The sequence below is a fragment of the Aulonocara stuartgranti genome, assembly GCF_965226115.1.
Source record: "Aulonocara stuartgranti genome assembly, chromosome: 1".
In the NCBI taxonomy this organism is placed as follows: Eukaryota; Metazoa; Chordata; class Actinopteri; order Cichliformes; family Cichlidae; genus Aulonocara; species Aulonocara stuartgranti.
Genome location: NC_138939.1, coordinates 9,882,291 through 9,908,693, shown reverse-complemented (window position 1 = coordinate 9,908,693; position 26,403 = coordinate 9,882,291). Strand labels below are relative to the sequence as shown.

General features: G+C 41.9%; 1 protein-coding gene across 4 annotated transcripts in view; it reads right to left on the bottom strand.

Annotated features, from left to right (window-relative positions):
- Nucleotides 1-26,403, bottom strand: part of fto (FTO alpha-ketoglutarate dependent dioxygenase) — a 114,725-nt gene that overhangs the window by 9,749 nt on the left and 78,573 nt on the right. For 2 of the 4 annotated variants that reach the window (XM_082542109.1, XM_082542107.1), the window contains one exon: nt 12,968-13,107. The exons of the other annotated variants lie outside the window; for them this stretch is intronic. In XM_082542109.1, coding sequence (XP_082398235.1) covers nt 12,968-13,107 — 140 coding nt within the window. The remainder of the gene's footprint in view (nt 1-12,967; nt 13,108-26,403) is intronic. 4 annotated transcript variants of the gene reach the window in all.

Sequence of the window (26,403 nt, the reverse complement as noted above, 5' to 3'; positions counted from 1 at the left end):
AGGGTCAACTTAGCAAAGCTAATTATAGTGTATTGTAACCTAAATTGCCTAGATACAAGTCATCCTTCTTTCTCTAGGGGATGTGTTGTTAAGTTTTGGAGTCTTTGTTTAAAGCACAACTGTGAGATAGAAGTTTTCAAACAGTTGCACAACAGATATTGGGTTTCATAAATGGGTATATTCCAGTTCTTTAAAGAAAGAAAGTGACTTTGCTATCCTCTTTAAACAAAGCATGGGAACAAACGAGCAACTTTTCAAGCGCAGGAAACATATTTGGATAAATATTACATTTTGTTAAAACTGCATTTAAACTGTCACATCAATGTTGACACAGCTTGTCATAATGAGATCACATAATAGGCACAGCAAACCAGTGATCGTAAACACGCCCCACTGAAACAGTCATAAATCTTCAAACTCATAAACTAGTCTAGTCCAGGAATAGGCTATAATGTGACAATCATTGAAAAGTTCCTACAAAAACAAACAGCAAAGTGCTTGTTTTTAATGCTGTATGCATACAGCATTAAAAGCAGGATTTTTTTTTATATTTGGTAAACATATCTGCCATTTTTGTGTAACCTTTAAAATGAACAAACAAAGGAGTAGCACAAAGTAGGAGATGATGCACACATTCCCATATGGGCATTACTCACTCTGTTTACAGTAGAGGAAGAACTAATTCCGAAAATGTCAGACTGGGTATACAGTAACTAATGAGCTACACTTTTCCAGATGCCTTTTCCCACAGTAAACAAGAAAGTATGAACAAAAAAAAATTCCAAAAGTTGGTAAAGTGTCTAATCCAACCATGAAAGAAACCTCTAGTATTTGCATCACAGTATGTGAGTGTGTGTGTGCATTCATGCATGCACATGTGTATACTGTGCATCCGTGCCAGAGGAGTGCTTTTCGCCAGGTGTTTGAACTTCTGCATCACCTGGTACTCCTGCTGCGTGAACACGAGTTTTGTTTCACCCTATTAAGTAAATAGTGTAATTAGAGGGACTCAGCATTTAAAACGTTGTGAACAGCCAGCAATTTGTTTGGAAGACCAGCCAGGCTAGGCCCTGAGGCACTGCACAGAACAGGATGCAAAAGGTTCACACAGTGCAATACAATGGGGTGCATGTGTTTGGGTGGCACTATTCAAGTACCTGTCTATGTAGATAAGTTGATGCATGATGATGTGAATCACTCATTGAAATGTGTTCTGGGTGTTGAAAAAGAAGTGCTTTGTGGTCTAACAGGTACTTAATTATATTCTGTTTGTATTGACAATATCGGTACACAGTGTAATAACTACCACACTGGCAAAACTGAGGACTGTGTTTCATAGAACCTAACCCTTAGTCATAGTTTTATTGGTGTGTGAAAAAAGAAATATGCATGTGATGTTCATTGTTCAAGCAGTTACAAAGAAAAAATAAGAGCTGAAGCCAATACAGGTTGGGCTATCTGCCACAAAGACATCAAAGGTGATGAGCAGACTTCTTCATAATAAAAGCACAGGGATTACGGCTAACATGGTAACAGAGATCAACTTTATTAGTTTCCCCTCTTAATGATTTTTTTCACTCCACAAACATCCCCACTGTGTACCACCTATCCCAGCGAGGATGCTTCATACTAAATTCTCTGCTGTCACAGCTGATCCAGGGTCAGCTGTGGGGTGTAAGAGAGGGATAACCTCTTTCTGAGCCCCACAGACACCCAGATGGCTGTTCGGAAGCTCTGATCCAGAAACTAGCTTACAGCTCAATCACTGTGGCCACATCTCCAAGTCCACAGTTTAACCCTCGCTGATGTCAGCCAAGGTCACAGATGCACACTTGAGAGGCAAAAAGAGCCAGGAGTGAAGTGCTGCCAGAGTCGAAGGAATTAGATCCAGGCTGAGTGGCCCTCATCTGGCTAAGCCTGGTAAGTACCAAGACTAACAGGCTGAGGCACGGTGCTTTGGGTTTGCAGACACACATACTCACACTCATGCTTCTAAGCTTGCGCACAAATGGACACACACATAAATAGGGAGGTAAATACACACTGACATAGTCACACACACACACACACACACACACACACACACACACACACACACACACACACACACACACACGGAAGGACTCAGAGGGCTACAGATGGTGTGCCCTGGGCATGGTGAGTGGGGCTCTGATTGAGCTAGTTTTAGATCCAGTGTGGAAGCTGCCACAGCACACAGGGCTCAGGGGTTGGAAAGGAAGACAAAGAACAGCGGAAGGAGTGAATGAGGGGAAGAGAAGAGAGGGTGGGGACTAACTCTTTTCCCCACATGGGGGCTACTAACATTTTTAGTACAACATCAACATGGCACTGTCCATCCGTGTCCTTGCCTTTGTGACCATGTGCTACCCCGTTTCTGCACCTAACGCCTACCAGTGCAAGCACACATGCCATAAACCCACAGAAACCAACATTCACGTATAGACACATACACACGCACACAGAGCCAGCGGCCACTTCAGCTGTAATTCCGTCTGACTTCCGCTGTCTGACTGGCAGGAGACAGGGAGGGTGAGGACAACAAGCTGTGAATACGGGAAGAGACAGAAAATCATTGAGAACCTTGCCTTTATGAATCTTTGATGAGAAAGAGTGAGGGTTTGCGAGGGCTTTGCCTCTGGTTAAATCAGAGCATAGTGCGTGTGGTGTGTGTATGACTGCCAACAGAGGTTGAGATAAACAGGGCCTGGACTAGGCCCAGACAACTACAAACCCCACAGTCAGGAACATTTGTCCCTGCAATTAGTCCCTGTCCTCCCCATTCATGTTGCAGGTAAGTGCTATTGATAAGTAGATAAAAAGTTGCAGCTATGAGTAGCTAAGAGTCTCATATAAAGTGGAATGTTAAAACAGAGTTTTTTGAGTGCAGGTCAAAAGCATTCTCCATATTTCAATAAGTAGCATCTCTACAGTTTTACAGAAGATTAATATATCAATCAATTTCTATGCAGATGGTAGATATGATAACACTTTAAACAAAAGGGTCGAGCAGGGTGGCATGATTTTTAGCAGCAGTACTTGCCATGATCCTTTGACTGCATTTAATTATCATATTAATTACACATTTTAGGTAGTGTTAGTATCAGTGACTGATGTAATTCTTTCTTTTTAATACCTTCCATGTTTTCTGTTTTGTTTTTGCTGCTTTTTAAGACGTACTGGAATTTTGGACACTTTGGGTTAAATGGTAAATGGCCTGTATTTATATAGCGCTTTTCTAGTCCCTAAGGACCCCAAAGCGCTTTGCACAACCTGTCATCCACCCATTCACACACACATTCACACACTGGTGATGGCAAGCTACATTGTAGCCACAGCCACCCTGGGGCGCACTGACAGAGGCGAGGCTGCCGGACACTGGCGCCACCGGGCCCTCTGACCACCACCAGTAGGCAACGGGTGAAGCGTCTTGCCCAAGGACACAACGACCGAGACTGTCCAAGCCGGGGCTCGAACCGTCAACCTTCCGATTACAAGGCGAACTCCCAACTCTTGAGCCACGATCGCCCCCAGGTTGTCATGTGTAAAATGCTTCCAGTTTTGATTCAAACTATTATGAGTTTCGGTGCTTCTCCATTATCTTTTGTTGTGCGCATGAGTCAATCGGCATGCATTCAGTTTCAGTTGTTACATAATTTCCTCAGGGATGAATAAAGTATTCTGATTCTGATTTAATAAGAGTCCAGTAAAAATTGGATCAAAGGTTAGTAAAATGCTTTATGGTTCTACTGGTCACATTATTATTTTATTATTTTAATTGTGTTCAAACTACAGCATCTGAGCTGTTACTTTTGGCAGCTTTTGTTATGTCTTGACAAATTGCTGCAATGCATCGGAGAGAAAAAGGCAGTACATTTCTAGCTATGCCACTGCACCAGAAAATATCTCGTAGTCTAAAAATTTACCATTCAAAATTATTGATATCCTTCATGATGCCTGTTCCATTCAGTTAAATTTTGCATGCAACCCTCAGCTACTGACATTGCTGGTAACAGCCTCAATTTCTCATCCAAGAGAGAACCAGTTTACCACACACTAACAGTTCTGGCTCTCTGCCATGATAAATGACACGTAACTAAGAGCAAAAGAAAAACAAACAATATGACAAGCTGGTATTTTGCTGTCCTACACTGTAGTTTTCTGATTAACAATGATAAAGCATGTTGCAATGTCTTGTAAGGACATACTGGCTTACGATGCGTGGGAAGTTATGTTACACCCACACCCTTGTGGTATTCCTTTTCTTCACTGTTCTTTGTTTTACCTTCACACCTGTTCTGACTTCGGACACATGAAAAGCTGATGATGACTCAGAGGAGGTTGTTTTAATTAAAAATACAAGACATGCTACAACAGCCATCCCTCACATCTCAAACTGCTTTTTAATTGATGTCAAGCAGGTGCCAACTTTTTTTTCTCAACATGAGTTAGGTTATGTTACGAAACAAGCAGAGCGGCATAGTAGCTTTATCTCATCTGCCACCTGTGACAGCTCAGAATTCAGAGTCCTCTAGGAAGCTCGGCTCATGTTAATGTGTCATCGATGAAGCCTTTTGAAGACTTGATTCATCCATCTGTCAGTGAGCACTGAGGTGCTGCCGACTGACTTCCGATCACATAAGAACTTGGCAATGAGATGAACTGTCTTAGGCTGATCAAGAGTTGCCTTGGCTCCCATCTAAATCTGTCAGGTTCAAACCTTACACTTTGCTGCACATGTTGATCACATATACCAAAGTACAGGCACAATTTCAACTTACGGTTTGGACTAATCTACTTTAGGCTTGAATTAACACAGAATTTGTACTTTCTGGCATCCTGAAATGAAGGCGGATTGATTGACAGCTAAAGTCCCTTTTCTCACAGCTTGTAGACCTGCCACAGAATTGAACTCATGGCTTCCTACAGCTTCAGGATAAGACAATAGAGAAGTATGCTAGTTTAGGGTTGGGTCATTTATGGGGCAAGAGTGAGTCTCACAGTGCCCTGTGATGGCTTATACCTGCTTTATGCCATGGTTAAGTAGTGTTGGTAGAAAAAAAAAGTCTAAAGGAACATCAGCTAACATCAAATGGAACCAGTCTCCAGGATTTGTTTGCAGCCAAAGGGAGGTGAAAAGAGCAATACTTAGTAGAGCAGCTAACCTGTGGTCTTATCTAGTGGACAAATCAATAGCAGTGTCTGAGAGCAAACCAGAGTGTGCTGTGAGGGAGCTAGAGGGGCTACCCCTGGCCTGATGCCCCCAAGGTCCCTCCAGGGGGGTACCTGCTTGTCTCTTCACCCTCCATCTCTTCCGCATCAGTGCTCACACCCTGTGACTACTTGATCACACAAAGAAATACACAAAACAATGTATACTCTGAAACGGGCATCCAGTGACATATTATTGCACTAGCCATACTATGATAAACAGCAGGGAATCAACAATCTGTGTACAAGAGCATACAGAACCATATTCAAACATGTGCACACATGAGATTCAAGTGCACATGCTGTTTGTCCCCTGATAATCTATAGTACATGGACCTCAGCATTGATGAACTACAAATGGCTTTCCATTGCAGTGGTCTTTCACACAAGGGGGCAGAGGAAGCTGTTCCTAATGCACAACATAATGCCTACTCCCACCTGGCCAAAAGCCCCGGAGAACAGCCGTCCAGTACTGCAAGAACAGAATTCTTTAAAAACAGAGACCTTTCTCATCATTCCTCCTCCAGTTGCTGCTGCCTACTTACTTTCAATCACAGTTAACATCACAGAACATGAAGTGGAGGGATGGGAGGAGGCAAAACACAAGCCTGCTGCACAATGCACTTGTCTGGCAGCTGCTTGGTCTGACATTTGAGGCCATAGGGACCTTGTTGAAAGAGCAGATGCTCACTGATGTACAGGCACAGGAACATGGCAACTACACAAGTGGCTCAAGCTGAAAAAAATCGGCACAAACATATGATAAAAAAAGTACAAGGAGGAAAGCTGAAGATGGCAGACTCACACAGAGATGGGTATAACAAGAGTGTAAAAACAAGATCACAAATACACAAGCGGGCAGTGCCATATATTTAGTTCCATTCAGTTAAATTTTGTATGGGTTTAATTACTGACTCTTGGATCTCTCTAAGCAGCAACTCTCTTTTTATTTATTGATTTTGCTTTTAATTCTTCGCCCATCCTTATCAAAAATGAAGCTGATGTGTTATATATACTGTGTTGGGTAGCAATAAGTGATTCAAATAGATAGAAAAAGACAGAATTAAGGGGTTATGGCTGGAAGAAAGGCAAGAAAAAAAGTAGTTCATCAAGAGTTAGAAAAAAAAGAAACAGTAAATAAGGAGCGAGGATAAGATGAGAAAGGGAAAAAACCCCAGATAGAAACAAAAGAAAGAAACACAACATACAGAATACAAAGTGAGAGAGGTGCAGAACAGGCAACATCATGGTGCATCTCCGGCACAGATAAATTAGTTTCCGCGGAGGACCGCAGGCAGCATTATGGAAATGGGTGGCTGGTAGCTTCTTTGGCTGACTGTAAACAGGATCTTGATAAGGCATATAGCCTCTGGTTAGGCCTCTGGAGTCTGGCATCATCATGGTGCTGTGTTGAGCTGCAATACTCCCACGGTCGTCCTCTTTCTATCTATCTGGTTCCTTTACCAACCTGCCCAAACTCCAATTGTGAGTAATTTATGAAGTGGGGTGGGGGCGGTTGCGGAAGCGATACACACACATCCTGACACGAAATACATGACATGTTCCACATGTCTTCCCACAAAACTACAAAGAGCTCTTTTGTCTCTACAAAGAAAAGAAACATTAAGAAGTAATTTAGAGTGCTTGCATCACTTTATGCACTGCTGTGAACCAGGTAGTTAACAACAACCCAGGTTTAAAGGCTAAACTGGAATTACAGTATCCCTCTGTGCTGATGGATAGCTTGATTCCTAATGCAACTGTTCACTGAAATAATGTGACATTACCTGGCAGAACTGTCCTTTGACTATGGCAGGGCACAATTGTGATACACTGCCAAGTGATTGGAAGAAATACAGGCCAAATGACATGACAGGAGTTAAGGGACTTTCAACTTAAGAGTCATAGTCAGACTGATTCTTTTTTTGCCAATTGGTATTTTCTCAGATTACTTAAATAGCGCTCAAAACCAACATACAACAAAAATTTGTGAGAGTTATCATTAAAACATCCTTATCGTAAGTGTTGTTTGCACGGGTGTCAGACACAGATGCACAAGAGAGTCCCTACTTTCCTTTTCACAGTAGCTGGCACAAGTCTTTCTCTTTCCTCTCCCTAACAGCTGTAACTGGCACAATTAGGCCTGCATTGTCTCTTCCATTCTGCAAAACAAAAGTGTAGTGGCGCAATGCATGGTCTGACACAAAAGTAAACAACTTCATCTTGTGTCTGAAATATGTGTCACACTGATTGTGCAGAGCTGCCCATCGACACAGTCATGTTGGGTTGAAGGAGCATATCCTAATTAATGAGGGAGAGAAACAGAGAGAGAGAGAGAGTGAGAGTAAAAGGAAGAGAAACTCACTTCCACTGTTCTCCTTCAAACAAACACTTCCTATGGGACCCCATTGTTTGGACTGAGGCATCATGGGTAGCCTTATTTACAGATTTTAATTGCTCTGGTGATCTGTGGGTAAAACACCCTGTTGTAATCACCCCACAATAGAATTGTTACTCCTTCTGACAACTGTAATAAAATGCTCTACAGCGTCCAGGGGAAAACAAGGAGAAAGGAAACAGAGAAGGGCAGTGAAAGAGACACAGATGGAAGAAAAAAAAGAAAGAAAGAAAAGAAAACTGGAAATATAGTGAAAAAATAAATTAGGAGAAAATATTCTGGATGCAAATTTTCTTAGCAAGAGGAACTAATCCGAGCAGGCGGGAAGCAGGGATGAGGATGGGACTGTTGTCCAAGGAAATGATTGCTCTCACACCTCAAAGTGACAACCATGAGAAGCTCACCATTCCTGGACCTCCGAAGCGGAACCACAGAGGAGACATCCGCGGCAACCATCACACAACACAAACACACACATACACACACCTATGCGCCGACAGATTTGGAAAGAGGAGGTAGGTCACCTACAGAAAGAGATTAGTGTCATCAGGCAGAGGTACGAACATGGGACCGTCAATGGCAGCTGTCCCTGATCTGGGTGGAGCTAGCACATCTAGCTCATATACTCTCTCATATATGCTCATACTCATGCAAGTGTCGGTAAAACACATTAGTTTTATTGTATAGAGTTAAGACAGAAGGATTTCCAAAATTTTAAATTGTTGAAAATATGAACAATCCTGAAATAAACAGTAGTAGTACTATAAATGTTCTACTGTTGTTGCAGCTTGTGTGCTCTCAACTGCAGTACCACAACTGCTATAGTTGTAGTAGTTATAGACGTTATATATTGTGCATAAATTACACTGGAGGTTTATTTTTTATTCGGTTATTATTATTCAGTTTATTATGTATTCAGCACTGAAAAATATAAATATTATACGCAGTTACAATGTAAGATGAAATCCATCACTGCATCTTCAGTACTTATTAGAAAGTGTAATCAACAAATTATATGAAACACACACCTATGCGCCGACAGATATATACATCTTTCTGTGATACCAATAGTATTGATCAGTTCAAATGATCATATGTCATATTGTATAGCCCATAAAAATATACTGACAGTCTATTGTGTTCATTTTTGCTCAAAAGAAGAGTAGCAATTCCTGTACTGTGAAAAAGCCTGTTTTACTTAAGTGAGTCAAAGCCTATCCTATTATTATGCCTGCTGATAAAGGTAATACAAACACCCAGTGCATCAAAGGTCCATGAAATATTAAACAGCCAATCAGCTGGCAATTATTCTCTTTAATCTCCTGGAGGCAGCCAATAGCGATGTGCCTCTGGTGGTGATGGCCTAGAAGGGAATCTTGCCTTCAGTTCTGCACATTTTTCAATCCTAACACTTTGCATTATGCTCAGCTCATGATAAAATAAAGTACAAGAAAACTTTTCTAGTTGTTTCACTTTTTCTTGCTTCCTTCAAGACATCGTGTTGTGTATTGATACTATTAATGCCAGATAAAGTGACTTTCTTTTGTTTCTCCTCAACTATATATCACTTAAACACATTTTAAATGGACATGAGAACACTGAGATTACATCATTCTTCAAAGGAACTAATCAATTGCTCATTTAAAGCTACAAGATGTGGTACCGTGGTGTTTATTGGAGGTAATGCTTATTGTATCGTCATCAGAGCTTAAGACTGCTGAGTAGGTGACACTGAGATCCAGGCATCAATGCCACTTTAACATTTCACCACAAAGTATTGATGTACCACAACAGATGCAGATCGATACTTAAAAGAAGTCACTTAACAGATCATTCTGTGTTGTAAATGCAACATTAAATTTGAAAATGATGATCAGCCTGATGCTGTCAAAAATGATTCCATTAGTAGAAGTTCACTATTGTGGTTGCATAACCAAAATTCTACTGTCTGTGCTTCTTCAGCATGTCACCAGATATTTCTTGAAAACTTCAACTTTAAGTTGAACTAGAGGTGATCTAAAAAAGACCAGCAGTGGGGAAACTGTGGACCATCAGTCTCCTCAATCTGGTGTGTCTAATGCTCTGGCTGTTTCCAGCAGTTTCACTCCTGTCACTTGTGTCCTCACAAACACCGACTCCTTCCCCATTCCAATCAATAGGTTTGTGGAGACGCTCAATGCCACCGATTCTAGCCTGATCTTAATTAGAGAAAAGCATCCGATACAAACGACATCTCAAATCAATCGACAAGTAGAGGCTCGGGGAACTGGGGTCACATATAGAGATAACTTTTTGGTTCCTCGACAAGAATTTAAAAACCAAACTCCTAAATTTGAACTAAACAGCATTTAGCTCTCATATGGAATGTAAGCTGCCCCATGTCAGGGTTTTCACTGGATTGCAAATTAGTCAGAAACTTGCACAACATAATTACCAAACAGAGTTTCTAAACGTGCTGATGAAATATAGATGGGGAGAGATTCTGTTCAGTCCCTCTATGACTCCTCCACGCAACGTTCTTTCCTTTCCTCTTTATCTCCATTTTCCACTCCATCTCTTTCCTACTCTGATAGCAAATGGATGCATGGTGGCGTAAAAGCAGAAACAGGCTGACAGGCTCCTTAGCTGCATGGCTGGTTGTATAACTGGCAACACTGGTGAACACCTAGACCCAAGGAGCCCATTAAAGACAAGGATATGTAATGTGGCTTCTAGGAAAACACACTTGTGCACTCACACACAGGCACAAACAGATACAGCTGTGTGCCAAATGTTAGTACGCACATGGTCATTTTACTGGCACGTGTACATATCACACAATACGTTGAAGGCACACGCATACACACACACACACAAATACCACTAAGGGAGTCAATAGTGGTGATTTTCCTTGTCAGCTCCTCAGCAGGCACTGGTTTAAAGAGACATCAATCTGTGATGTCAGCACTTACCTAATGAACCCTCTCAGATCGATGGAAGCACTGGTCTGCTACACAGTCCGCCTTCACTGCCTGGCCTGTTTTTATGTATACTGTGACTCTTTTGGGATCCATGTTGGACTAGGCCAAAACATGTCCAGGTGTGTGTGTGTTTGTGTGTGTGACCGTGCGTGCATGATGTTGTATAACTGGAAAAAAAGTCTTCTGATAAACCATTTATTCTTTGAGTGTATTTGCATTTTAAATTAACAGTACTTGTATATATATATGTATATTTGTTTGCAAATGTAAACCTTTGTAATAGCACAATTATTTGGGTATTTATTGCACTTTTACTCTTTGCATTTATGTCATCTATGTCCTATTCTTTGCTGAGGGATGTGTACGATTGTGTTTGAATGCAAATGCTCTAAGTTCAAGCACTTTCTTGTGTTTACGGAGCATATGTATGGTAAACACTACAATCTTGCTTTTCAAGCATTGTCTCTCTGTATGTGCTGAACTGAATGTCTAAATACGTTTGATGACACCTAAGCAAGTGCATATATGTGAAGCCAAAAATTGATATAAAACCTCCCCAAAACAAAACAGATTGCTTTGTTTGATTGTATACATGTGCAGCACCTGCCTTTATCTGTTCAACAAACACGTTAGATACAGATCAGCACCTAGCCACCTCTGTTTCTGTAAACCTGTAGTTGTGTCTCCTTCTTTTCTTCAAAATGCATCAGTTTATAAGCCGAACAGCGATGGCAAGGGCTACGGAGGTGGCAGCAGCTTGAGATGCTGTACAATTAGATTAGTTCCATTTCCTTTGATCGCCCTCACCCCGTCCCATCTTGCATGTGACACTTCAAATGCAGGAGCCTTCCTGTGCCACTTAATTGACCAGAATAAACATATTATATTGTGATAAGTGTTGCGATTGTAACAAATTGTACGGCGTGACTGACACAAATCACGGCATTAGCCTTGCCTCTCTTATCGGCGGCCTCCTCGTGCTTTTTCAATAAACAATCTAGTAGACGGGGAAAAAAGAGAGAAAGGCAGAGCAAGGGGGAGAGGGAGGGATTGATGGTGAGTGAGGCAAATGGGAGCACTGTGGCCATGATCTAACGTTTACCCACTTAACCATTCAAAAAGTCATCTTCTTCCATCAGCGCCTCACTCGGTGCTGCATGGGAAACATTATCTTTCCATAGGAGCTATCATTCACAGATGGCTTCCCTGTTCTCAGCAGCCTGCCACCATGCATTTCCAAGAGTGGCAAGGTTGTGTGTGTGTGTGTATTTTAGCGTATGTACTAGATGCCTACCGGTATAAGCTTGTGAATGGTGTAGTAAATTTCAAGAAGAAGAAAAACAAAAAGAAAAAAAGGCTATGCAAGTCATTTTTTTGTATAGTCAGATTATTGTGTGTAACTATGAGCATAAAGGTTTGAAGGTACAGAGGAAAGAGGTGAACTGAGGGAGGCATGAGAGGGGGGGATGTGGGAAAGGCTGACGTGTTAATCAGTGAATCAGCATCCATCCACTAATGTGTGCCAGTGTAAATAAGGCCCTCATCTCCTTCCGTCACATAAGCTGGCTTTCCAGACCATTAGGCCCGAGCTGGCTGGCGGAGGCAGCCCGCCACTCGCTGGAGACTCATTTACGTGTCTATAGGCATCTGTGGCTGGTGATAGGGAACCCACGTGAAATTAATGGGACTATGGGTGCTGCCAGCCAGCCATCCAGCTCTCCCGCACCCATACGCGCACACACAGACATGAACCCACACACACGAAGTGGTTTTTATGCATGCTGGGTAAACTAACCTTTGCAGTAAAGATTCAGCAGCTTTATTAGTTTAGGAAATGGCTGTAATTAAGGATAATTCATAATGGCTGCTTCTCCCCTCTCCACGGTATTAAAAGGAGGTTGGCCTAATTTAGCTTGCTTGCATTGTATACTGGGGAAGTGGGTTTAGTGAAGAAATACATAGACACGGACAGCGGAATACAAGGACACAAAAATCTCTGCAAGGCCCCAATATAATGCATTCAAGAATTCCCAGTCAGTAAAATACCCCAAACTCACACAATTCATGAGAGCATTAAAAACTGTACAGTTTCTGAATGACTGTTATCTGTGGGGTTATGGGGTCATAATCAAAGCGTAATATTTTACAACTAGAAAAAAGGGAATCGCTTTATGTTTAATAATCCATTAACAACAGCAACAGAAAGCAGATCTTTCGAAATAACAGATAACATGACAAAACTTCAGTATCTCTAAATCACAGCAACACAGGGCTCTCAAGACAAAAATGACGCACCAAGGTCTCAGTGCCTGGGAAGAGAAACATAGGGCTGGCCAGATCTCAGCTCCTGAGAAGAGATGTGCATCTGGGCTGAGCTCACCTCCTTTCCTCCACCCCCACAGGAGGTAAGGCACGAAACCAGAGGACAGGATCAATAAGCCCACAGATCCTGCCAGCTCCTCTCCATCATTACCACCGATGAATAATAGAGGACAGTCCCAACCTCCTGAAGATTTGTTTCTGAATGTGCAAACAGAAAGAAACTCACATGAAAACTGATATGGAAAAGGGATAAACTAATGGAAAAATAGAAATCAATCTGAGTTCAAGCTCAGTTGCCAAAACAGCTACTAAACAGCTTAATCCAACAGGACAGATATAAGATGCTAGAGCGTTTAGTTTGACGTGCCCAACTCTCACAGAACGCAAAGGAGGAAACTAGTCTCTGCACCCTATCTAAGAAACTGAAAAGAAAAGAGCAATTGGCAAAGTTCTGTAAGACAGAACACCACACTCTGATCACGCCTCTCTTTGGGCATAAAAATCACATCCTACAGCATACCTTTCACCTTTTGCCGTTTTAGTGCAGGGAAAAAGGAGCACTGAGACACTAACCACCAGCTTTAAAGTAAAAAAGGTAGCTGCTTAAAGCCAAATCAATTATGAAGTAGTAACCTGTCCAAAATGTGATTTCCACACTGTCCGCCGCATCTTTCACACTTTATCGATTACCTGAGCTTGTAACATTTTCTGTTAATTCTGTTCACTCACACAAAATCTATATGCGTGCATTTCAAAGAAGGCATCTGAGCCGAGCAGAGGCTGCCTCAGCTCTGCAGGCCAGACAATCACTGTCAATCTACCTAATGACCAAGTGTCTGCTGATGCATGCTAGTGAAGTGGGGAGAGTCTCTGGGTGCAACATGAAGCAGAATGTAGAGCATCCCCTCTTCTCAAAGTGTTGAAAGGGTATGTAAACCCTCCTGCTGGAGCTTCCCCAATGCTTCTCACTTTTCTCTGTAACTTTAGTTCGATCAAAGAGAATAGGACCCTTAAATAGAAGTAGTACAGATCAACTAGGGTTGAGGAAAGTCACATACGCAAGGATGCGAAGGGAAAGTTGAATACTAGAGTATTCTGTCAGAGTGCAATTCCCTGGCCAAGGAGTGTGTGTTTTAACAATGAATGGTGCAAGAAAACACTCCCTGAAGGTTGTTGTTAGTGAGGAAAGAGCAAAGGATGAGCAGAGTGCAGAAAGTTGCAGGACACCACAGCCTGATGTTCCTACTGTTAAACCCTGCCCCTCTTCATTTCTGCGAGCACTATCGCACTCTGTCCGGTACATCAGCCTGAGGATGTAAGAGATTGAATCAGACCTGCCGGTTTGCTGGCCATTTCAGCAGCAAAATAAATGACAAGGCAAGTGCTGGTGAAGAGGGAAAAGGGCAGCCCAGAGGTGTGACCCCACTGATGAGATGAGAGACAGTCCAGACCTGCCAGACGAACTATTAGAATGTGAGACAGAGATGGGAGATGGAGAGAAAGGTAGAGATAGTGGGAGCCTGGTGTCACTTTATCAAATTCTTCCCTGGCACATGGTAACACAGGTCAGGGGAAGAAAAGCATGGGGGCAGAGTGTAAAGCTGAGTGAAAACACAGTGCTGCTCTAATACCTTTCATAAAGAGAAAAGCCTCATCATCCGCCAGCCATGATTAAATATAACCTGAGTGCTGAAAAACTAACCCCCACTACCCTGCCCAGGCCTAAGTTTGTGCGTGTATTTGTGTGTTCATGTGTACACTTGTGGGGTGAGGAGGGTAAAAGCAATTTGTGGAGAACTTGTTGGGTGAGTGGAGTGTATGTTTTTGTGGCAGGGAGGGGGAAGTGGAGAGAGGAAGAAGATGCTTGATGTGCACCTTCTGGCCTGAGGCTCCCTGACAGCAGCTAGGCAACGGTTGTGTTAGATTTCTCGCCCACTGAAATTAATGCTGTCATCAGCAGCTGGAGTTAAAGTGAGATGATGGTGATTAAGCTACACAGTGGTACTGTGGCCACGTGTGGCAACTACAGATTAATGGCTTTCAGTATTCTCTTGAATCCACTGCTCTGAAGTCAGTACGGTGTCACAGCGGGCCTTTTTACTGTTTGTTTTTCCATCTAAGTTGTGATTTGTAATATGAGATGTTGTTTTCAGGAGAAATGGCACATCACACAGACTTTCAGTGGGTGTCACTGTTAAAGACTACTGTTTAACATCTAGGTTAAACCTGCACTAGGTTTCTTTGACTCTTACATACAGATAATGTGTAGAAAATGCTGTGTGTGAAAATAGCAAAAATGTAGGAATAAGGAGGCATCCAGCCAATTTTTACTAATGTTAGATAGCATTTGTTACCATGAGCAACACTAATACCATGACAGCCAAGTAAGGTTCTAACGATAAGAATGCTAATAGTGTTATTTCCATATGGATGGATTTGTTTGGTTATAAACTGAAAATCTTTTTGGAAAAAGGAATATTATATGGTTTCTTCGGTGCAAAGGTCAAATAGTTTGGTTATACGTACACAGGTATGCATTAGACTTAGCATAAAGTGGACAAGTGGCCCATATAAAGCCAGTGAGTTTAGTAAACTGTCCCAAAAATTTAAAGATAACACAATTGTTGGTGAAAAGAGAACGTGTGCATCCATCAAGCTTTGACAACCCCTTGACAACTGCCCCAGCACCTAATATATATTTTTGTCTGAGGCAGATGGAATTGCCTCATTAGGAATTCTTAAGCGCATCAAAAGAAGAGCTTAGAAATCCAAAAGAAAAAGATGACAACACCATTAGCACTCAGATATGATGAGCCAATATAGACTATAACCTTATTTTATATATGCCTACTGTATGTGGTCTTTGGCGATAGAGAAAAATTGGGCCATCAGTGTCACTCAGAGTCCCAGTGTGGAGCCTTGTTTTTGTGATCTAATAGAAGGTAATGATCCAGAGAGCAGAGCTAGGCTTCCTTTACCACAGAGCAGGCCTCCGGGGGCTACTCCACCCCTGACAGTGGCAGTGGTCGTGGCAGTGCAATAAGAATAAACACATGCAGGCGGGGAGTCTATTTGGCTGAGAGTGATGGCTAGCTTGTTGCTTATCCCAACCCAATAAATCTCCATACAGGGCCATGAGATGAGCACCGCTTATCTCATCAGCCTCGCGACTGATGCCTCCAACTGAGCACCGCCGCTCACACCCCTGATTTATCATGAACAGGGGAGGGTATAAGTTCCTCACCACAGTAAAGCTAAAATAGAGGGAAGGAGGATGGAAGAGGATAAAGTGGGAGGGTGGGAGAAAATGAAATAAAAAGGGGGAGGAAAAAAAAGACATATTGAAAAGCAGAGGGCACAGGCAAATAATGCAGAAATATAGAGAGCAAACAGAAAGGTTTTCAAGGGAAAACATGGAGGCTTTGGCGTGAGGCAACGCAATAAACTAAAAATAAAAACTCTCAAAACCTGAAGAGGAGGAGAGGGAAGCGTTGGGGTAAATGTCACCATCTCCATGTCAGGGAGTGGTGGTGAGGGGAATTGCACTTGACATGTGGATTCTTAGGGATTCAGCATATTTTTCAAGGCAGGGAAAGTACAGAGAGAGAGACACTGGGATGTTATATTTGAAGGGATCCAAATGCACCCTGTCTCTTAGCAAAACATGCCCTTTTCTTGACTGACACTGGTAAAACATCTTTTGCTCTGCTCTCAACGGCTGCTCATTATAAAAACAAACGTGTATAAAAGGAAGCTGGTTGTTGCATGTACTTGTTCAATGTATGCATTTAATAAATCTAATATAAATTAAAGTTTAGTTTGGAGGATTTTTGAATGGTTAATGACTTAAGAACATCTCTACCACAGATAAAGACCCTGCATCTTCCCTCAACCTCAAACATGACCCTTTTTTTTTTTACGACGAAACGTCAACACCAGGAATGCTTCTCTGCCCCTATCTGCACACCAGCTCCCCAAAATAATGAATTCTTGGCCCAGTAACATCCGCAAATTAACCCAATAAGAAGTGTTTGTAGCAGCAAGAGAGCTGAGGCCCAGAAAATGAAGAAACTGTTTCTATGGTTGAGCTGGCAGTGGTGCTGGGAGGTTGGTTTAGGGTGGGGGGACAATAAAGAAGAGCAAGAGGACCAAGAGAGCTATGTCAGTATGACTGTCAATCATGAATGATGGACAGACAGCAAAAGTCGAAGACGGCGAGCCAGAGGGGCGGCCAGCCTATTGCCTTATCTCTCATTTTGCTTTGCTCGCTCCCTCTCTCTCCATCTTGTGGCCATGTGAATTAGTGTGGTGAGAGGAGAGAATGAAGAAGGTGGGAGGGGAGGATGGGGAGTGACGGGAAACAGACGGGCATAATATTCTCATCACTCTTCACTCTGCAGTTGTTGGTGAGGAGCGTGGCCCAGGGCACTCAGCGGCCCAGTCAGCCGCCTCACAGACCCTGCAAATATTCCTAAACCTCAATTTTTCATATTTCCCTGTATGCATAAGGAGATGAAAAATCATCCGATCATTTGTATTGTCTGACTGAGGTTATACACAAATATTAGTTTATCTACCGCACCTAAGATTGCCTCCCTAAGCAAGACGGATTGGTCTTTTGGAGAGGGCAATATTCCCCAGGAACATATTCAGTCCATCTTTTATGTGCTGCAATTCACAGAGCAGCAGGTATGAGTTCCATCTCTAGACAGGCTCGATAAAGCTAAACACCCAATAGAGACACTGCTTATTACACACAATACACTTTAATTGCCAGACAATTTTCAGCTGGGTGAAATTTATAGTTTTCAAAACTGATCTCATGCAAAAAGTCTTGACACCTAATATTCATATTCTCTGCACATTTACTGAACACTTAGCTAAAATGAATATTAAAGCAAGCAAGCAAAGGAATCAATTTGACTTGAGAGGAGGGGGAAAGAGGAAAAAACAGAAAGAAAACTCTTCAAATCACGGTCTCAATTGATTTCCGTTACCTCTTCTGTGAACTACCAAGTGTCTGGTCCTCTGCTCCAAGGGAGTGAGAAAGAGAGAAAGTGAGAAAAATGAGGGAAGGAGGAGGTGTGAAGAGGAGTTCTGGGTCAGAAATCACTGGGTGATTATTCACCACTCAGCCATGTGTAAAACTCATTAGACAATGCGTAATGCCTTTAATCAAATCAATGGCACAAGTAACTCCAAACTGATAGCTCCCATCAAAACTTACAAAAAGCATGGCAAATTTCTCATTTACTGATAAAAATAAGTGAAGACTGAGGAATTATCCCCAAAATGGACCTAATTGTTCTCTGCCTTTAAATCAATACTGTGGCGGGAAATAAATAAAGAAAAAGATAAATTAGAAAAGTAAAACGTGAGAGCAAAGAATGAGTGAACAAATTTCTTCTTTGAGAGAAAAATCTTTTCCGGTCACTAGCATGAGATAACAGCTCAGTTAAAGGTAAGAGAATGGATACAGCTGTTAAAGGAAAAAAAGTAGCAAAGTGAAAAATAATAGCCAACTGTCTTTAATGCTAAAAAAAAAACCAGAATAAACGAAATATTGTACAATGTAAATGTACACTGGAGACCAGCAAGACCAACTATTTTCATCTTCTGCTTTTCCTCCTTCTCTCCAGTGAGCTTTGCGTTAGTGACAGACTAGAAAGCGGTGGGGCAGGGGTGCTGTGGGTAATTAGGCGGGTGGAGGTACAGATGTTGAGCTGTGGAGGACCCTTACCGGGACACTGAGAAGCACTGGAGCACAAATAACCCTGCATCTGCCTCTCCCTGCCAGCTCTAAGTACCTTTCTTTGTTAGGGTATGGGTCTTCATTTTTTACTGTTGACAGGCAGTGTTATTTTAGTTATTTGGTGGCATCTGGTTAGGTTGGGTGTGAGAGAAAGGGAGCATTAAAAAAAAAGAAAACTGCTAACACACACATACACAGGCCGCACTTTAATTAATTGCGGGGAGATTACATGGTCTTCCAACCGTGTAGTTTGTCATCAGAGCCCATTACACACTTCTATTAGATGTTTCTTCACAGTGTCAAGTGTAATTTGAAGGAGAGTCTTGGTGGAGGATCTCTAAGTACAGTGAGTGGCCTAATCAGGGTGACTTAGGTTCATTTCAACTGAGGCAAAAATAAATTCTGCCACACCTCAATTAGCAGAAAGCAATGTGTAAACAAATTAGTCTTATTGGAGCGATGCCTATTTCATGGTGTGTCACTCACTCATGCTAGTGACATGGGGCTGTAGTCGTTTCTAGGCCTCGTGCTGGTCTGCCTCTGTGGCCCTAGTCCCATTGCTCTTCATTTCAGTGGGAGAAGCTTTATTTTCATTGCCAAGCAATGAAGTGTCTTTGTATGACTGCAGAGCACAGCACAATCAATCTTACACCAGTGGAGTTAACAGGACAGAAACCAATGCAGCCGTTACTCGGCACAGAACATTACCAGTGTATGGACTCATTATTCATCAGAGGCTCCATTAGACACTGCTCACTATGCCCGCCACACTGGATATGAGACAGACAGACAGCAAGTCAGTGCTGCGTCACACACAATACTGGTCACAGTGAAATAACACAAGATGTGCTATTGTATAGGCTGCAGCTGCTCTAAGAAAACCTCACAATTCATACATTTGTTTCATGGTTAAACTGAGCGTCTCTGCAATCCTCAACAAATTCAAAGCACGGTTTTAAGAGACCCGTAGTTAGTTTAATCACATAATCGATGCACTAGCTATTATGCTTTTCAGTCATTTAATGTGGTTTCTGGTTTTTCCAAAATCCCTCAGAATACTGTCACCATTTTGCAAGCACATTCCTGTATCCCATTCCATGTACCCATATTATAATATGTGTGACAGACTGTGTGCCTTCCTGGACTGCCACCACAGTTGGTAAAGTAACTAATGACACAGCAGTTAATGGTCAACATTAGGGAAGAAGAAATAATAGACTATAATCCATACATCAGCCTCATAACCCCAGCTCTAATTGGCCACACATACTGTGTAAACTGGGAGAAATGCATACTACTTCAATCGCAGCATCACATTCGAGATTTTACAACATCAGACAGCCGTTAAAAGTGGTGAGGAGCCAGACAGGGAGTGCTTGCCGCTGAGTAGTACCAAGGAGGCAGCGCACGAGCCTGTCTGCTTTTTCCTTTTTCTCGCTGTCACTGCCGTAGCCGTAACCATCCCCTGCCATCACTGCCAGTGGGGCCCGGGACAGCTGCTCACCAGAACAAACCCAACACGCACACAGCCCGACTACAACTGCAGCCAGGCACTGGGACCCCAGGTAATTGGGCCTTCTCCCTCTAGCAGCCTACAACAAGCAATGGCACATTCCTGTCTTGCCACAATGGCAGTTAAAAAAAATGGCATAATAAAAGACAGCACAAACAAACATCCCAGAAGACCTCAGCTCCAACATTCAGATGGTTGCATACACACAGGCGATAAACAGCAGCCTGAGCAAAGACGACTAGAACATGGTCAAAAAAAAAACAGGAAGTACTTTTGCAAACAGGAAGTCACACTGGCCCTCTAATCTAGATCTTCTAGTTCAATCATGTTTGGGAAAAGTAAAAAGAAAAGATAATGAGAACAACAAAGACATAGGTATGGATGTTTACAAGTGTCTGCCTTCAATTTGAGAGGGAACTGAAATGGAAATTGAGGACAAACAATCAATGCCTCATTATAATCTCACAACATGTACGCAGGCTTGTTTTTATATCCCTGTCAGTTTATTGTGGGAGACTAATTTTGGCTTGTGTTTGTTATGCTACCGCTATTACGAGCTGATGTGTCCTCATTCTTAATTTCTGTCCCAGTTACTTTTTTTTTCTTTCGCGTCCTTGTTTATCTTCTGCTCAAATGTTTCCCATTGTACTTTGAGTCTACTTTGTATCTTCAGCTGGATCCATGTGAATCCCCCAACAGTGAAATAGTTAACCGAATGGCATACCAGTCTCATGCTTTATCTGCAGCATTATCTTTTTATTCTCATTTTCTTCCCAGAGCAGGGGGAGTGTTGATGTCTGCTAACTCCACTCCTACCCTCAGTCAAACCTGCAATTACTGCAATGTCTATCTCTACCTTAAACATTGCTTAACAAGAAAAATATGGCAATATGCCGCAAACGCTTTCATTTGGACTTCCAAATTAAACAAGCTGTTTGCAGCTGTGCTGTAAATCATCCTGAGGAATTTTCAACTGAGTGCATACAAAAAGAGCACCTCACTTACACTCCCTCAATAACAGACCACTTATAATTTGCAACATTTCAAACATATTTATTATTTATATCAGCACGATCTATTGTCGCATTGGCCTTTTGTGGCCTCAGGGTTAAGCACATATCTAATTAGTGTGTCATGTCAGAGATTTTTCACAAAGCTGTAACATTGCTATGTATTCACAAAGAAGAAGAACCACTTCCTTGACACATGAAGACATGAACAAATAGTACAGTTGTTAATCTGCAGGGGAATTCCACTGTTAAGCGTCTGACAGTCTCTCAGTGACATTGTACATTAACTTTAATAATGGTTTATGTACGTAAATGTGCATTTTTAGGTGTGCGCGCATTACAGTGCCACTTTAAGGTTTTTAAATTTATCAGACAAGTTTTTCTGACTGTAGCAAAGTACATACTGTAAAATCAACAAAGGAGAGGCTGTTACTGCAGATAGAGGAATCCTTCTTATTCTAATTACGCTTAGACAACGTGTTGAGCAAATTCCCAAAGTGTACTAAGCAATAAATTGAGCTGTCAAAGTCAAATCACGTGGCTGCATTTTTGTGCAATGCCTATCTTCCAACATAGGCTTTAGAAAAGTCACATATAAAAAAAATAAAACAACATTGACCGGAAGCAGCCTGAGCACGGTTGGTACTCTGTGCTGGTTAATGCTGAAAATTGCAACTAGATTCCAAATGTACATTTTCCATGTTTGGTGGGTTGGCTTTTGGTGCATTCTAAGTCATGTTCTCATGACCACTAGCACTTGAATGCAGGACTGGGTCCTAAATAGGGTTTAAAACTTGGCTCGTTGTCCCCCCTGAGGCTGCTGTCAGTATATGACGGATCAGCCACACCTGATGGCTCTATCTCTAACAAGGATTTTTGAATCCTCATCAGAGCACTTACTGAATCATGATTAATTCCCTCCAACACTGCTGACAGAAAAGGTTCTTCATCTGTCGCTGTTCACTTGCCTGGCTGGGCCTCGAGCAAAAACAGACAGGCGGAGATGGAGCATTACAGACAAAGAGAAAAAGAAGGTGTAATGCAGTTTAGCTGCTGGTAAAACAAACAATATTGAGAGTAGTGTACTGTAAAGGAGGAAGAACAAAGAGTTTGATTGATCTATTGGCAAACCTTTCATTTAACAAAGGGAGTACTGTGAGACCAGCAGCTGAGAGTGAAAGACGCAGTGCAAGAAAGAAGGAATGATGGAGCGGTAAAGAGAATGACAAGAACAACGTAGGAGGCCAAATAAAGAAAATGGCTGGCAAACAACAAAGGGATTACTGGAGAGACATGATGAGACAGGGAGATGTTTGTTATGTGGTAAGTGAGAGAGACAAAGACGATCATCTTCTGACACCTTTACACTTTAATTGACAAAACAAGAAATTAGTGATGGCTCTTTTTGCTCTCTTATGACAAAGATGGGGCAGACAATAAAGAGTCACAGATGAAAACACACACATTATGAGGAAGATGTGTGGGGGTGGAAAGTGGAAAACCTCTTTCTCAAGATTTATTTGTCACATGCAGTCCAGTCATTGCATGGCTATTGTAAAAAAAAAAATGTAACTCCCTGCTTGCTCGGCAAAACCTGGCAAACTGTCGAAACCATAAATGTAATTCCATGCATTCATTATGTGTTATGGTGAAAAACCTACTAGTCCTCTTAGTTAGCATGTATAAGTATCAAACTATCAAAATCCCTTACTAGTAGTATATTAGTGGTTATAAGAGATTGTTGTTTACAAACGGCTTCCTGGTAGTGACATGGCCAGTTGTGTTGGATTAAAAAAAGGAAGGACTGGAGTATCCGGTACCTTGGTGCTTAGTCTCCAAGGTTGAAACAGAGTAAAGCTAAATCAATGCTAGCTGCTCTACCCCTGTCATCATTGATATCATAAGAAAGTGCTAATTAACTTACTGCAACCTCTGGAACAGCTCTGACCAGAGGGCTAATGTAGCCTAATCGCGTGTGGGGCCCTGTGCTTACTTCCCTAGGACCTTCTCCCTTCCCAGTCAGAGTTAATCGATTGTAAACTACAGCTGAGGTCACGGCAGCCCACAACTTCCCCTGCTGACCCTTCCACACCCCCGGGCAGGACCTTAATGGAGCCATGCTTCCCAGAAATCAATACTGAAACAGGGCATAGATCACAATACGTGCCCCCCTCCTGATGAATTCTGACAACAGGGCTGAGTTTTGGATGTCTAAATACAAGATGCAGTTACTAGAATTTTGATGTGTCAAATTTTCCATCCTCAAAAAGACTTTCCAGAAAAAGATAAATGGAACTGCAGCAAAGATGAAAAGCAAAAAATTAGATGACACATTTTCTCCTCTGATTTGATTTGCTTTGTTTTTTAATCTAGCTGCTTCCTCCAACTCGTGTCCTGGTATGGCACATGAAGAAGAACACGTCTGCTACAGGGCGATCTGGTCTATCGAGACTTCTAAGCTCATACGCTGAGTGGGGAACGACTTAAACGACAACAGCAGTAATAACCAATAAGGCAACCACATTAATTCCTCCTCACCTTGGGAGGACCTGTTTGAGTGGTTGTGTCCCGTTAAGATTAATTCCCGCCTAATACTAATTGGTCCTTCGACTGGGAGGGCCCTGGGGGAACGGCTCCCTTTGGTCCACTCTCACTGGGGCTTGCCACCATTGGAGGGGTGCTGATGAGCTGGCGTTTTTATCAGCTGCAACATTCCGCCAGAGCCCCCCCAGGGCTCTGCACAAGCTATAATTAAGTCTCGCACAATCCATAATTGCTGTGTTTACAATTACTGTCAAAGAAGAACACAGAGACATGAAGAAGACAGGAGAGAGAGTGCACAAGGAAATGGAATAAAAGAGGGGGGAAAGGATGAAACTGAGAAAACAACTAGCTTTGCCCTACATAAAAAGGTGAAAAATTCATATTAAAATTTCTTCTTCTACTGCCCGATCTCACTTCACTTTGCCTTAATAAGCTCTCTGGGCTGTTTGGCAGTGGTAAAGCCCATCACTTATTTATTTTTCCCAGATAGCCCTATTAATTTTCCCCAGGCCTGGAGTGCTCCAGTAGACAGTGATGTGGACTGGATCTGCCGTCCCTTGGGTGCTCCTCGAGGAAGAGCCGTAAATGACCCAAATAAAGGGTACTTTTGAAGGCTGCGTAGAGGCGCCGGCACCATTAAAACTAAATGAAGTGTTTATTAGCCGTGCCGACAGCACTCTAAACACTGCCAGATCAAGGGCAGTTACAGTTAATGTGTCTCTCCAAAGCATTCGCTGTTTGTTTAGCCTCGCCAGTGGGCCTGAAAGAACCAAAGGACAGACTTTTTCATGCTATTTTTCATGCATTTCGCTCGTCCACTCTCCCTCATCCTCATACCTGGTCTTCCCCCCCATCTGTTTTTCTACCTGTTATTTTTGTGCACACAAACCATGCAAAATCTTCACCACCAAGCTCTCTTTTCTGTCTTTCTGGAAGAAGAAAGCCTGTATATTGTGGTTTCTCCTTGGATCTGGAACACACACTAGGAGGTTAGTATAACAGAGGTGTGACAGTAGCAAAGCACACACATACACATAAACTAAAACGTGTATTTCGGTGGAAAAGAGGCCCATTACACACTGTGTACCGATACTGTCTGGCTGGACAGGAGGCTCTATGATGGGGGAGCAAAATCAGCTTTTATGGCTCCGATTGCTCGGCATCCTGAAATTCCCCTTAAAAGTTTCCCTTCCCTCTAATTACATTCTATGTTTCATTTCAGCTTTTAGACAAACTGCCAAAGAAGCTTTTGGACAAGGCAGAAAAAAAATAGCCTCAACTTCACTTTGTTATTTTTTTACAAGATTTAAGTCTGTAATGAAAAAAACCTGCTGAAATTCTATAAAATGGGGAATAAACTCTCCATTTATCTTACTTATGTTTTCCCACTAATAGGCAGAGTTATTACGAATATGACTTACAACAGTCATTTACATTTAAAGATATACATTTCATAGCAAATACTGTACCTAAAACGCTTCTGTGGCAGTTCTGATGATGCCTTGAAATCCTTTGGTGAGTAGTATTTTCTCATTAACTCATATTTAACATTTTAATGTGATATCTTTCCCCCAAGTTCTCATATAGTTTCCTCCACAATAATACCATGTGTGAGAGAGAATAATGACACTCATTTAGAGCTGAATTAAAAGTTCAAACAATGAAGGCTGTGAAAACTTTCATATACCTCAAAACACATTTTTTTCTACCACACAGATCTCTAATTATTTTTCATAACCTCAAGCAGTGTACAGTAATATCACAGCGCCCTGTTCTAACTTGCCTGTCTATGGCTGACACCGTTTAAAGCAACCTCCACCCTTTTGCCCCCTCTTCTCCTTAACACTTCACTTCTCTTCCTGAAAATAAGTTGGAGACCCAACAGCAGTCTCAAATGAAGTTCTTCACCAAATTGTGGGGTTTCACATGAAGATTGATGTTGGACACAGTACAGTTCTGAAGTCAAAGGCTGCAATTACAATCCAGAGTGATTATCCTTGGCCATTAATAGCAGCAGATAGCATGTCACAATCAGGGATGTGCATAATTAATCAGTGGTTACTCTTTGCATCCCCCCCCTCTCTCTCCTCTTACCCCTTTTCCTCTGGGCTATTTTCAATGTAAAACAGGGTTACAGACAATTCCCAGCAGTGCAAGTAAATGCACCGCCCAAAGCTTACAAGACGATGTGCGTCCTCCTATTGACAAAACATCACTGACTAGTAATGAACACACTGAGGGATCTAACTAATTCTCCATTCCTTCATTTATCATCTCTACACATTATCGCAAACACACACCTTCGCCAAGGTCAGTTAACAACAAAAAACACACTCATTTCCACTTGAGAACAGTTTTTAAAACAATATAATTTATGTTCTTTTCTTTTGATAATGTTACTGAACTCTTTTTAATAAGAACAGCCTGATTTTGTAATGCAGCGATATTTTTCTCTATTCTGTCAAAATAAAGCCCTTCAGGCGAGGCAAAACACAGGGAAGAATTTCACACAAATTCGACTCCTTTTAATATATATATACACACACATATATATATTTATTTTATCTTCACCTGTCCTGGTCTAACACACTGTTTGTAGATCACTATCAAAGCTTTCCTCTTTCTTTATTTGACCTTCCTTCTCAGAAGAAAACCTCAGGTTGATTCCCTTCACA